The sequence below is a fragment of the Crocuta crocuta genome, unplaced genomic scaffold, assembly GCF_008692635.1.
Source record: "Crocuta crocuta isolate KB4526 unplaced genomic scaffold, BGI_CrCroc_1.0 scaffold1079, whole genome shotgun sequence".
NCBI classification, from domain to species: Eukaryota; Metazoa; Chordata; class Mammalia; order Carnivora; family Hyaenidae; genus Crocuta; species Crocuta crocuta.
In genome coordinates, this window is record NW_027529995.1 from 1,014,505 (window position 1) to 1,028,644 (window position 14,140).

Below are 14,140 nucleotides of genomic sequence, written 5' to 3' on the forward strand. Positions count from 1 at the left end.
AGGGTATAATGTTCCTAGAGTTCTCGCATGTTTAAAACTTGACAAACAACTTGACTGGAATATAGTTCGTGGTTCACACTTTTATTGCTTGAGTTTTTGGTTTTTTTAATACTGCTCTTTTGTTGCTTTGCTTTGAATGTTGATTTTGAGAGGCCTGATGCCAACCTCACTCCCTTTCCCTTATAAGTTGTTTGATTTTTTCGCTTGGAGGCCTTGGTGGGTTTTTTTGGGTTGTTGTTGTTTGTTTTAACAATCTTTAAAGTCTAATCATTTTACAAAGGTACATCCCAGAGTTGATCATTCTGGGTCAATTTTTCTTAAAATGGGCCTTTTAAATACATATATTGAGATATTCTTTATTTCTGGAAATTTCTCTTGTATTATAGTTTTAAATTTTAGTTCTGTTCCATTATCCTGCTTTTCTTTACCAATTCCATCATATATCTCTATCTATCTATCTATCTATAATCTATTTTGCTTCTTTACCTATTTCTAATGTAACCACTATCTGTCCCTTTTAGTTCTTTTTTTTTTTTTGCCTTATTTTCATTTTCTTGGTTATATTCCTGCCTTTCTTCACTGTACTTTATTAATTTTTTTGACTCTATTCTTCCTTAGACACCTCATAATTTTGCCTTCCTTCCAGAAATAATTTTGTTTCTTCCATTTCCTTCCTGCTCCCTGAGTTCAATGAAATAACTTTTCATTTGTTCCTGTTGTTTGCCCATTTCTGTGTTTCAGTTGTGAATTTCAGATTCAAGGTGTTTTTCATATGCTCACATACTTGTGTGAAGATATTTGGTTCAGTTTGAAGTGTTATGTTAGTTTTCTTCTGCTCTGTCTTTGTTTTTTCTTTGAGGGGTAGGCGAGAATTTTCATCAGGTGCTCTCTCTTTCAGTAGCTTTTTGTAAGTGTTGTCTACTTTCACTTATTCAGTTCAGGAATTTGGGGTGATTTACAAGATTCCTAGTTCCAAGGCGCCCTCTTCTGTTAGCATAGCAAACTATTTAAAAAAAAATTTAAAGTTCATTTTATTTTGAGAGAGAGAGAAAGCATAAGTGGAGGAGAGGCAGAGAGAGAAAAGGAAAAAGAATTCCAAGCAGGCTCTGCACAACGCAGAGCCTGATGTGGGGCTGGAACCCACGGACTGTGAGATTGTGACCTGAACTGAAGTCAGACGCTTAACCAACTGAGCCCCCCAGGTGCCCCAGTTTTTTTTCTTTTTTAAGTGAATGGCTCTGTGTGTGTGTGTGTGTTGGGGGGGAGGGGGGCTTGTCCTCCAAGTTGTTTGTTCTCTCTTATCTTGCAAGACTCTTAAATTTTTACTTTTGCTTCCATTTCTATCACCCTTCAATCTCCAAAGTATTCCTCTTCTTGTCTTTTACCTTCCCCCTCAATATGTCATGATGTCTTTCAAGGAATGTTATCTTGGGGGCACCTGGGTGATTTAGTTGGTTAAGCGTCTGACTGTCGATTTTGGCCCAGGTCACAATCTCAGGGTTTGTGAGACCGAGCCCCACCTCAGGTTGCATGCTGTCAGTCGGGCTGTGCACTGACAGCGCCGAGACTGCTGGTGTCTGTCCCTCTCACTGCCTCAAAATAAATAAATAAACTTTAAAAGACAAAATGTTACCTTGAATGCATGCACGGAGACCCCTTCCTTGTCCTAAGTGCTCTGCTTCTCCAGAACGCAGTCAGTGTTCTGGCAGTTGTGGGAGGGACTTTCTGTCTTGCTGGCAGGATCTTAGACCAAGCTTCAGGCCGTCACTGCTCCCCTCTTCTGCACAGTTGGGTTTTTTTTTTTTTTTTTTTTTCTTTTCAGACAACCTCATTCTCCAGGTAGGGTGGCAGTGGAAGGGTGAGCTGTAGCTCACTGGGAAAATATGATTATTTTTCTAGTTAAAGATGATATGAAGTTTGGGCATTTTCTTTATTCTGCTTATGCTAAAGGCGAGGGTTTGGGGAACGTTATTTGTCCTTTTCTTTTTTCCCCTTCTTTCCTTTTTTTTTCTCAGCATGCTGAGAAATTGGAATTGATATAGCCACCATTACCTTAGTTGTCTAAAATTCCATTTCTTGAGCTTTATATCGTTGGGAATGTGCTTGGCTGTTTATAACAAATATGCTGGGCTCAGACTGGCTTCGACAGTAGGGGAACCCACTGTTTCGCCTGTAACTAGAAATTGGACGCAGGACATACCAGTTTAGTGCGTCAGGGCTGTGTCCAGTGTGTGCTTCACCTCCAGGCAGGGTGGCAGCAGCATGTTCAGAAGCACAAAGTCCAGAGTCCGCTGAGTCCTGCCGTAGATTGGATCCCCTTGAAGCAGGGCCTGTGTGAGGGATTCTTATACAACTGATTTATTGATGAAGTCCTCTCAGGAGACATCTCTAAGAGAGCGAAGGCCTCAGGATATGATGGAGGAAGCAGCAGAGATGTGGGGTTTTGTTTGTTTGTTTCTTTGTTTGTTTGTTTGTTTAATTTCTGAGAGAGAGAGAGACAGCGTGAGCAGGGGAAGGTCAGAGAGCGAGGGAGGTACAGGATCCAAAACAGGATCCAGGCTCTGAGCTAGCTGTCAGCACAGAGCCCAACACGGGGCTCGAACCCGCAAAACGTGAGATCATGACCTGAGCCAGAGTCGGACGCTTAACTGACTGAGCTACCCAGGTGCCCCAAGATGCAGCTTTAGGAGAAGTACAGCTTCTGATCTCACAGGGGACTCTGGAGCATGAACAACTCACCAGAAATTGTCCTGAGGAAGATGGGACAAGGGGCTTGATTTTCTAGCTTGGTGTTAGTTGTTGATTATAACTGGATCTTGCTCCCACTCCTAAGCCAGTTAATAGGTTGAGTTCTACCATGACTGGCTTAGACAGGTGAGATCACCTGGGGCTGAGACTTGTCATCTTCTTCTAAGTCAAGTGAGCAAGGAGAGAGTTCTAGAATAATAGTAAGGTACAATTAGGAGGAAGTAGATGTCAGGCAGGCAGACATATGTGTGGCAAGTGTCTCTCTTGTACCAGGCACGGGGGTGCAGCAGTGAACACACCCCACGAAGGGCCTGCCCGCCTGGGCTCTCAGTCTGGCCAGAAAGATATACAGTGAGAAAATGAGGTGATTCAGGGTTTTGATAGGTATTGCGGAGACCAGGCAAGACAAGGGAATAGAGATACTGTGGAGGGTCTCCTTTACATTAGGTGGTCAGAGAAGGCCTCACTGGGGTGGTAACATTTGAGCTGAGTCCTGGAAAAAAGTGAGGGGAGAGCAGGAGCCTGGCTGAGGAAACAATAGTGAATGAATGAAAGAAATGCCCTTAGGGGGTCAGGAGTGTTGAGGCAGGGGAAGCACTTTGGGGGCCCAAATGAGGCTGCCCTAATCCAGAGGGGGCAAAGCTCATCTTAGATAGAAACCCTAAAGGAGGCGCCTGGGCTGGTCAGGCAGAAGTAGGGGCTGCATCAATCAGAGTGTGGCCACCAGAAGGAACAGTATATGCAAAGGCTCTGAGGTGAGAGCTCAGTGCCTCTAGGAACCCAGAAGGGCTGCCTGTGTCTGAGGCTGGGGTGGGGGAGGGACACTAAAGTGACTAGAGAGGAGAACAGAGAGAGGCTGGAGGGCCTCCTGGGGCCCAGGAAGAGGTTTGGCTTTATCCTAGGATGCAGGGACCCAGGATGTATTTTTAGGAAGAGAAGGAGGTGCTTATACTTGAGTTTTGTGGGGAGTGGACTGGAATGGACAGGGGTGGAAGTGAGGGGACCAGGCAGGGAGGGTACCTCGCTGTGATGACATTGAGAAGTGAGAAGCAAAACAGGCAGACTCGGACTGATGCGATAGGGAAGAGGAGGTGGCCTGAAAGAGGGGCAGGGGGCAAGGGTGATGGAGGTTAGTGGCTGGTGGCCAGGTGCAAGGTGTGAATCTGGGGGGGGGGCGGGGAAGTCCCAAATTCATGCCCACAGGTCAACGGCAGAGGAGAGTGGGCCCCAGCCAGCCCACCATATGGGGGGGTATGTGGAGCCCACTGACTCCCCTGTCCCCCTTCCCCATCGTCAGGGTTCTGGAGCACCTCAGCAATCTCTCCAAAGAAGTGAACCTGGACTATGAGCGCAGCATGAACAAAATCAACTTTGACCAGATTGTCTCCTCCAAGCCTGACACATTCTCCTACGTGACCCTGCCTAAGAAGGAGGAGGAGAAGGTGCCCAGGCAAGGTGAGAGGGGTTGGACAAAGGCCCCATGGTCACCCACCTGGCCTGAGCCCTCTTGCCCTTCTCTGCTTCTTCCCCAACTGCCTGGAGAGCTGGGGTGGGGGTGGGCACTGATGAAGGTTCTTTTAAAAACCAGTAGTCTGAGCAGGGCAGAAGGGACCAGGTAAATGTATACTAGGACAGCAACTGTTGAGACATGGATGAAAGGGCTCTGATGGTCTGACTGAAGGACATACCACCTGCCCTTCCTCCAGTAGCAGGAGCAAGTGGCATTGCTACAGCCCCATTTGACCTGCGGCAGACTGAGTCTCAGAGTAGGACACTAGTTCTCCCAAGCCTTCCTTTCTTTGAGTTCCCTGATGCCTGTGAATTTCATTCCTGGACCCAGCTTCCACATGTGTGAAATGCTCAGGAAGCTGGGGGCAGTGCATGGGCAGTGGGCACTTGGAGGGTCCTGGTGTCCACATCTCCTTCACCTGGTGCTGGGTTATGTGCAGCGTGGGTGGGAGTGAAGGGGGAGAGGGTCTGTGGTTCTCATGCACTTCAAAGGGGTCAGTGACCCAGAGGGCTCTAGACAGGATGCATTTACTTACCCAGAGTGGGCAGCTCACTGTGAAGCTGTAGGGCCACTCTGGCAGGTCTGGGGGAAAGAGGGATTCTGGGGATGTGGGAGTCTCTTTGGGAGGAGAAGGGAGTTGCATCTCTCCATCAACACCCCTGATGTGTCCCAGGCCAATCTGACACTGGCCCTCTAATGCCACCCCTGCAGGGCTGGTGAGTGTCCCCAAGTACCCCTTTCGGGAGCAGAAAGAGGACTTCACCTTTGTGTCCCTGCTTACACGGCCAGAGGTCATCACGGCCCTCAGCAAGGTGCGGGCTGAGTGCAACAAGGTGACTGCCATGTCCCTGTTCCACTCGAACCTCTCCAAGTACAGCCGCCTGGAAGAGTTTGAGCAGATTCAGTCACAGACCTTCTCTCAGGTGTGTGGTCATCAAGGGCATAGAGGGCTACACACGGGCCAGAGCCTTGGAGCTGACTGGCTAGGGGTAAGGCTGTGGGTTCCTGTTCTCCTTAAAACCTAGACCTTGTCGGGGGATGGGGAGCTTCCAGGGGGATGGTTCGTCTAAGAGAGGAAAGGAGCCCCAAGGTAATCACTTTCCAGCCAACCCTGGTGGCCTCTGAAGCAGATCCCCCCACTAAGAATTGGGGTGTAAGGGAAGAAGGGTGCAGCCCTGTGGGAGACCATCACCAGATGGCCCAGAGAGAAGCTACCCCTCCCTGCTTCATTCTGTGTCTCTCTGCTCATTTCCTGTGTCTCAGTCTCTGTCTCTCCCTTGGCTGGAGGGAAAGCCCCGGTTTCTGCTGCTCCCATTCCCTTTCCCCCAGAGCATCCCTGGTCCCCAGGGTCATGGGAGGGTGCTGGTTGGTAGGGCTTGGCTGTAAGTTGGGGCAGGGGGGAGATCCTTCTGTGGTCACCTGGGTCCTGAGGCTGCCCTAGCACCATGGTGCATAGTCCCCGGGTGCAGTAGCTGTGGGCAGCACATTCCTGGGGCAGCCACCTGATACCACCTGTGGCCATTCCAGGTGCAGATGTTCCTAAAGGACAGCTGGATCAGCACGCTCAAGGTGGCCATGCGTAGCAGCTTGCGTGACATGAGCAAGGGCTGGTACAACCTCTATGAAACCAACTGGGAGGTGTACCTGATGTCGAAGCTGCGCAAGCTGATGGAGCTGATCAAGTACATGCTGCAGGACACACTGCGCTTCCTGGTGCAGGACTCGCTGGTCAGCTTCTCGCAGTTCATCAGCGATGCTTGCTACAGCGTGCTTGACTGTGCTGATGACATGGTCTGGGGCGAGGACCTCATCAATAGTCCCTACAGGTGGGGCCTGGCTGAGCCGAGACGCCTGGTGACCCCACTGCCACTTCCTGCTAGCCGCCAGGGGCTAGGCTGGTGCAGGGTGGAGGGAGCAGGACACCCAGGACCAGGGTGCCCAGCACTGCCAGGTCCTGGCTGGCAAGGAGAACCCGGCTCCTGCCCTGGTGGCCAGAGAATGTCCCACTAGCTCTGGCTTGCATGTCTCTGGGTGACCTTCCTTTTCTGTCAGTCATTGAGTCAGGAGTTATTCTTTGAGCACTTGCCACCAACCAGGTGGGGTTCTGGAGAACAAGAGAGGCATGACCCCTGCTCTCAGAGGGGACAGACCGCAAGCAAATGGATCAATAGCTCATCATGGCCATGGCAGGTGGCTGTGACAGACCCTGGGTGGGGCAGGGGACTTTGCCAGGGGCTCAGGGTCATCTGAGTCAAGACCTGAGACTATGAGGAAACTGGCTGCAGAGATGCTAAGAAAGGGCACTGGTAGAGGGTCCAACACATGCGGAGAGGCTTGGAGGGAGAGGAAGAGCTTGGGGAGGTCAAGGAAGGAAAGGCCAGAGCTGTGGCTGGAGGGGGAGGGCTGGTCGGGATGGCATGGGAGAGGTTGCAGGGACAGGCCAGATCACAGAGCCTTCTGGGGTCATTGTCCAGGGCTAGATTTATTCTAAGTGTGGTTAGCAGCCATCAGAGGGGAGTTATAATCTGATGAAACGATGTTCTGGATTTGTGGAGGCAAGTGAGGCAGAAGACAAGTGAGATCAAGTCTCCTACCATTGCCTAGATGAGGGGGATGACAGATGGGTCTGGATCGGGTTGGGAGGCAGATGTGGGGCCATGCACAGGTAGTGGTGCTGTGGGCCTGGCTGCAGGAGGATGTCCTGTGGGAGGAGGGCAGGGGAGGAGACGATCTGGCTCCTGGGGTCCACTGCTGGCTCTGAGCCCTGGGGGGAGCTGGCGGGAGTCAGGGGACACAGAATATTTGAGATGCCCGTTAAAGGTCTGGGAGGGTGGTGGTTGTCAATCCAGAGTGCAGCAGGGAGGCCTGGCTGGGATCTAGGCTTGAGGGTTGTTGGTGTGTTCTGGGCATCTGAAGCCAAAGATGGTGGCCTCTCAAGGAGAACATGGGGGCCCCAAGTGCCCAGGTGACCTGCCCTGATGACCTCAGGACATCCATCTCCCTGGTGCCCATGGACCTCTGGGCAAGTGGCAGAAATGGAATGGTTTTCTGGTAACTTAGGTTTCTGGGAGGAGGGAGGAGGCAATTCTCATGCATGGAGAAGCTCAAGAGCCATCATGCTGGCAGGAAGGGCAGAGGGCTGGGCTGCTGCTCACAGGCCTCCTCAGGCCCCTGCCCACGGTCAGCCCAGCCATTGCCCCACAGGCCCCGGAAGAATCCCCTGTTCATTGTGGACCTGGTGCTGGATAGCTCAGGGGTGCATTATAGCACATCACTGGAGCAGTTCGAGACATCTCTGCTCAACCTCTTCGACAAGGGCATCCTGGCCACGCACGCGGTGCCCCAGCTAGAGAAGGTACAGCTGCAGCTTGAGGCCAGGGCCTCTGATGCCCTGGCTGCTAGTGGCCCAAGAGTTTCTGAAACTTCAGGCCCCGCTTGTCTCCCTTGCTGGTTAGCCAGAGCCATCAGTGACCAGTGGCCCTTTCTGCTTTCCTGGGCACTGGACCGAGTCAGACCCAGGCAGGGGAAGACACTGCCTTTTGTGGGACTCACAGGGCTTCCAGCCTTATATTAGTCCACAGCCTGCCCTCAGAGACAACATAGCAAACCCTCTCCCTGACCCCCACCACGCTGTCTGTGATTGGCCACACTGCTGTCCACTCAGGCTTCAGGTCCCATCTCCAACCTGTCTGCCCACCTGCCTGCCCCATGGCTCACTCCCTGCCTTTGGCTCCACAGCTGGTGATGGAGGACATCTTTATCAGCGGTAACCCCCTGCTGGAGTCTGTGGGGCTCCACGAGCCACTAGTGGAGGAGCTGCGGGCCGTCATCGCCAATGCTATGCACAAGGCCATGATCCCACTGCAGGCCTACGCCAGGGAATATCAAAAGTATCTGGAGCTGAATAACAATGACATCACCAACTTCCTCAAGTGCGTGCATGCATCTGAGGGTGTCTGTGTTTCAGTGTGACCCCAGGCCACTCACTTACCACCCTCTGCCCCTCGTGTGTGCCCACTGTCCACAGGGCCTACCAGACACAGTGCCCATCAGCTGAGGTGGTTAGGGAAGTAGTGCTTACCCACCTGCGGGAGAAAGAGATCCTGGACAACTCGCTGCCCAGCAGTGTCATCATTGGGCCTTTCTACGTCAACGTTGATAATGTCAAGCAGAGCCTGTCCAAGAAGCACAAGGCCCTGGCCAATTCCATGTTGGACATCCTGGCCAAGAACCTGCACAAGGAGGTGGATGATGTAAGTGCCCAGCCACCTGGCCCTGGTGACTGCAACAGCACATGCACTCTTGCGTACAGGGTGAGCGCCCATGGACAAGGTGTCCCTAGGCACGGTCAGGGGTGTCTTCAGATGCCCAGGCTCATGGCAGGATCTGGAAGTCACCCTGCCTTGACCCTGCCTGCAGGGAGCTGTCCCATGTGGAAGGTCTCAGGAAATGGGGGCTCTTAGCTCTCTCCCTAGGCCTGGAAAGACCTAGGAGCCCCTCCTGAAGACAGGCCATTTCATGGAGCTGAGGACATGCAAGTGCAGACCTCAGGAGTCTCATGCATGTGTTCGCTGGACATAGGAGGCTGGGGGTGGGGCCTGGCTCCCCAGCGAGTCAGCTGCAGGGTGTGGTGGATGGCGGCAATTACCTATTGGGAGACATGGGAGTCTAAGAAGGAGGAGCAGGCCCCAGGAATGGCCAGGGAGGGTGCATGGCCTCCCTAGCACCCTCTTCCCACCACCAGATCTGTGAGGAATTCCGCAGCATCAGCCGCAAGATCTATGAGAAGCCCAACAGCATCGAGGAGCTGGCTGAGCTTCGCGAGTGGATGAAGGGCATCCCTGAGAAGCTGGTGGGGCTAGAGGTGAGGCAGGTTCAGGAGGGACCACGGGCTGGTGGCTGGGGACAGAGTGGGGCTCGGAGATCAGGAGCCCAGGAGTCCGGAGATGAGGTAGACCCAGAGGATGGGGGGTTAGAGGGTTATGAGGCTGGGTGCATGGTGGGGGTTCAGAGCCATGCTATCTGGGAGGCCAAGAGTGCAGAAGGTATGGGTTAGGGGCTGGGGGTTGGAGGTGTGGTGGCCATGGCCCTTGGAACCCTGAACCCAGTGCTGGCTGTATACCCTACACCTCCTCTCCAACCCCAGGCCTCACCTCTCTGGAAGAGATCAGCCTTTCTTTAGCTCTTGACCACTTTGGAGTCCCACACATGCAGTTCTCATTACCACCTGTCCATGCAGGAGCGAATTGTGAAGGTCATGGACGACTACCAGGTCATGGATGAATTCCTTTACAACCTCAGCACAGAAGATTTCAATGACAAGTGAGTGGAAGCTTGGCCTCCAGCCCAGAGGGTAGGGAAAAACGAGCCAAGATGCATGGCTCTCAAATATCCCTGAGGCCACAGGCTGTGTGCTTACACCAGAAATGCCTGACAACTTGTCAGAGACCATGGCTCCACATGGGCCAGGGCCAGGTAGCCAATGGGGCAGCAGGAAATCATTTGAACCTCTTGGCCTAGGGACCCTGCTGCGTCCTTACCCTGTCTCCATTCTCTATATGGTCAGCCTGACACACATATGTTCTCATGGGCCCAGGATCCCCTTATTTGTGGTTGGGACCCTTTGGGATCCTTGGGAGCACTGAGTGAAGGCAAAGCCAGCCTGGTGGTCAGTCTTTGGGGGGGGGAGCACATGTCCCCACCCAGCTCAAGAGCCTTGTGGGAGATGGCCTTAGGTTGGATTTCCCCCCCAGAAATCCCTTGTCCACCCTGCCTCACAGACTAGGGGTGCCTTCAGAATGTTAGGGCCTGGGAGAGGTTGACACTGTCTCCTGGGAACCCTGCCAAGAGCCCCAAGGCATCAACCGTCCAAGGCATCCTGGTACCTGGGGTGGGCCTCCCCCAGGGTCAGCATTCCTAGGCCAGATGCAGGCAGAATCCTCGAATCCTACAGAGCTCCCATATCAGCCAGGCAAAGCCAGACTTGGAGTTAGTCTGATATGAAGGAAGTTGGCCTGGTAATCCAGGTTGGTCACCAAAGAAATGGAGACTAGAGGCTGTTGCTTTGTCTCATGGGAGGTGAGGCTCCTCCAGACCCTAGAATGTAACAGGGAAATTCAGCATCTCCTCTCTTATTTTCAATGCCCCTCTCCCTCTCATCCCATCACTGCACTGGGTACCTTGGACCTGCTTCTCCCTGGATGCTGAGCACAGCTCCCAAACCACAGTCACAGGGCAGGGACTACCTCCCCTGCCAGGCAGGCCTGCACCTGATGGTGGCAATGGTTGCCTCCAGCTCACTTCTGCTTCCTGGCTGCCTGGCCCTGGCTGGCTCCAGCTGCCACCTGGATTCCTCCATTCTCCCCTTCACCCTGGGTGTCCTTGCCTGGCCTGGTCACCCCATGATTTCAGCTGTGACCTTCCCCCCACCCCCATCCCTGCACCATCCAGATGGGCTGCCAGCAACTGGCCTTCTAAGATCCTTGGGCAGATAGAGATGGTGCGGCAGCAGCATATAGAAGATGAGGAGAAGTTCCACAAAATCCAGATCATGGATCAGAACAACTTCCAGGAGAAGCTGGAAGGACTGCAGGTGGGGCTGGCTGAGAGCTCTTCTAGGACTCGCTCCCCCCCCCACACACATGTGCTCTGGGCCCAGGCCTGGCTTCATGCGAGCAGGAGGGGCTGTGGCAATGTTTGATGGATGAACTGGTGGGTGAATGAAAGAATGGCTGAAAGAATGAGCTGAAAGCCTGGACGGGAGCTTAGGCAGCAAGGTCCAGAAAATTCAGGGTTGCAAAGAGCCCTAGTTCTTCTGTTGTATCCTCCGACCCCTGTGAGCAATGGGCACAGTGTTCAGGGTACTGGGTCTCCCTCTGATCTTGCTGTGTTACTGTGCTGGGAACCTTGGGCCTCTGGGTGTGTGGGGGGATGCATGCACATGGTTGGGGCCCCAGAGGCCTCTGACCCGAGCTCCTCGGCCCACAGCTGGTGGTAGCTGGCTTCTCCATGCATGTGGAGATTGCACGAGCGCACGAGATTGCCAACGAGGTGCGGCGGGTCAAAAAGCAGCTGAAGGATTGCCAACAGCTGGCGATGCTGTACAACAACCGCGAGCGTATCTTCGGCTTGCCCATCACCAATGTAGGCCTCCTGTGGGCACGCTGGCCCCCAGCCCCCAGGGCTCAAGGAAGAGCCTGCAGCATCTGTGGCCGTATCTGAACCCGGCTGCCAGGTGGCAGGGCCCTGGCATTTGGGGGATAGGGCTGAGCAGGTTGCAGAGAGGAAATAGCCCAGCCCTGGCCCTCAGGGCAAGGAGACCAGCTGGAAGCAGGCAGGAGGCTTTGCTGAGCTACTCAGACCCCCAGAGCCTGTGTGCAGCAGGAAGAAGGGAGGCCAGGCCAGGGCTCGTGGGGACAGAATCAGGGACAGCAGCTAGGAGCAAGGAGGGGGAGGGGACCTGGCCCAAGTTTGGACAGAGACCTGGAAGTACCCCAAGACAGCCTTGGTTTGTCTGCCCCTGTAGTACGACAAGCTCTCCAGGATGGTGAAGGATTTCCAGCCCTTCCTGGAACTCTGGACCACAGCCTCTGACTGGCTGCGCTGGTCTGAGAGCTGGATGAATGACCCCCTGTCAGCCATCGACTCTGAGCAGCTGGAGAAGAATGTCATCGAGTCCTTTAAGACCATGCACAAGTGCGTGAAGCAGTTCAAGGACATCCCAGGTAGGCAGCCAAGCCGGCCTGTCCCCTCTTTCCCTGCCTATGCTGGCTGTTTGTCACACCTGCCTGTCCTGCCCGGCAGCCTGCCAGGAAGTGGCCTTAGACATCAGGGCCCGCATCGAGGAGTTCAAGCCATACATCCCACTGATCCAGGGGCTACGCAACCCTGGCATGCGGAACCGGCACTGGGACTTGCTGTCCAATGAGATCAACATTAACGTCAGGCCCAAGGCCAACCTGACCTTCGCCCGCTGCCTCGAGATGAACCTGCAGGACCACATTGAGAGCATCAGCAAGGTGGCAGAGGTGGCTGGCAAGGAGTATGCCATTGAGCAGGTGGGTGACCACCAGCAGGTCCACCTGGCTCCACCTAGGCCCTGCCTGAAGGCACAGGAGTTTGAAAGTACTGGGCCCCATCCCTGGGGCCATTCACTAGGCACAGGGGTTGAGGTGCATTCTATTTGGTGAATAATCATGTACATAAAGTGCTTGGTGCCTTGTTCACCGTCCCTGCTATTATTCATTTACTCCTCTCAAATACTTCCTGGCCCAGGAAAGAGCTGATAACAGATGCGTAAATTGAGGCTCAGAGAGGCTCAGGACCTGTCCAGGGTGACATAGCCTGTAAGGGCTAGACCTGGGAACAGAGCTTCTAACCAGCGTCTTAGCTTCCTCCCAACACATGCAACATGCGTGTGCGTACCAGCTGGCCTTGAATTCAGACGAGGGCCCATGGGGGAATTTGTTGACCAGACAAGCAGAGGGTGTTTACCAGAGGGCCACAGTCAAGGCCGGACAGAGCCTGCTCTTCCCTGCCCAGTGCTGGTTATGTGACGTGTGGGCCCGCTCCTTCCTGGGACCCCGCTTTGACTTGTTCTCCCCGCCCACCCCCCAGGCACTGGACAAGATGGAGAAGGAGTGGTCGACCATCCTGTTCAATGTGCTGCCCTACAAGGAGACAGAGACCTACATCCTCAAGAGCCCAGACGAGGCCTCACAGCTGCTTGATGACCACATTGTCATGACCCAGAGCATGTCCTTCTCACCCTACAAGAAGCCCTTCGAGCAGCGCATCAACTCCTGGGAGAACAAGTTGAAGCTGACCCAGGTGGGCCTTCCCTGTCCTCACTCACCCCTCCCTAGGCCTCACACAGGCAGCCCTTTATGGCGTCTGGGTGGGACTCGAAGCGGCAGAGTGCCTTGCTCAGGTTTGCCCTGCTCCTGGAGCTCTGACAGGCCTCTGTCATTCAGAGCAGAACAGCTAGTGTGAGGCTCTCCATCTCATGTTCTGCCGCCAGAGAAGGCGATTCCGGATGTGAGGATGGGGCTAGTGTTTGGGCCGCTGCTATGACTGGGAAGAGGCAAGAGAGATGCCTGGTCTTGACACCAGCACCTCCAGTCCCAGAACTTTCTGGGCAGGACGCCACAAGGCCCTGAGGCTCCTGAGTGCCCTCTCTGCTCTGCCCTGAGCCTCCCGTTTCCATCTCATTTGGAGCCGGCTCCGAGGGAAGGGGCACTGGAGACTGCCCCTCTTCAGGGCTCTCAAGGCCAAGGCAGGAGCTGTGTGCAGAGCCTTGGAGGACTGTCCTGGGGTTAGGCCTACTGCTATGATTCTTACAGACCATTCCCTGGGGCCTTCCTGGGAGTGTTCAGAAACCTCCAGTGAAGGCCAGAAGCTGAGTGAGGAGGCCTTATCTGTGTGCTCCTTGGATCACTCAGAGATTCCTGAGTTCGTCAGCATTATCCCTGGGTCTCCCTGAGTCACACCGTCCCCTCCACCTGAAGTTCCATCCTCTCCTGCAGTCTCCTCCAAGGCTCAGCATCCAGTAGCCCTCACTGACTCCCCCACAACCACCTGAAAGATGGCCCCTGGTACCTCTTATAGAGAGCCCATCACCCATGCTGGGCTCTTGGTGAGTCAAAGGCAGAACTGGCTATTTCATGGACCATGGACACCTCCAGTTCAGGAACCACATCCTGTTTCCCTCTGTTTCTCACATGGGTGTGGCATAGGCCCAGCATAGAACTGGCTGAAACACACATCTCTTGAAGAGAAGAAGGAAGGAAGGAAGGAAGGAAGGAAGGAAGGAAGGAAGGAAGGAAGGAAGGAAGGAAGGAATTTGCATTGATAGGAAAAGAAATAAATCCTTAAAGAAGAATT

At 53.8% G+C, this 14,140-nt stretch overlaps 1 protein-coding gene across 1 annotated transcript in view; it reads left to right on the top strand.

The window, feature by feature from the left end:
• DNAH1 (dynein axonemal heavy chain 1) overlaps positions 1-14,140 on the top strand; it is a gene marked incomplete at its 3' end in the record, with an annotated part of 63,930 nt that overhangs the window by 19,161 nt on the left and 30,629 nt on the right. Inside the window, exons 8-20 of the mRNA XM_077763422.1 lie at positions 4,046-4,203; positions 4,970-5,181; positions 5,786-6,084; positions 7,463-7,613; positions 7,997-8,190; positions 8,286-8,511; positions 9,003-9,122; positions 9,498-9,580; positions 10,709-10,850; positions 11,246-11,401; positions 11,784-11,982; positions 12,062-12,315; positions 12,875-13,087. Coding sequence (XP_077619548.1) covers positions 4,046-4,203; positions 4,970-5,181; positions 5,786-6,084; positions 7,463-7,613; positions 7,997-8,190; positions 8,286-8,511; positions 9,003-9,122; positions 9,498-9,580; positions 10,709-10,850; positions 11,246-11,401; positions 11,784-11,982; positions 12,062-12,315; positions 12,875-13,087 — 2,407 coding nt within the window. The remainder of the gene's footprint in view (positions 1-4,045; positions 4,204-4,969; positions 5,182-5,785; positions 6,085-7,462; positions 7,614-7,996; positions 8,191-8,285; positions 8,512-9,002; positions 9,123-9,497; positions 9,581-10,708; positions 10,851-11,245; positions 11,402-11,783; positions 11,983-12,061; positions 12,316-12,874; positions 13,088-14,140) is intronic.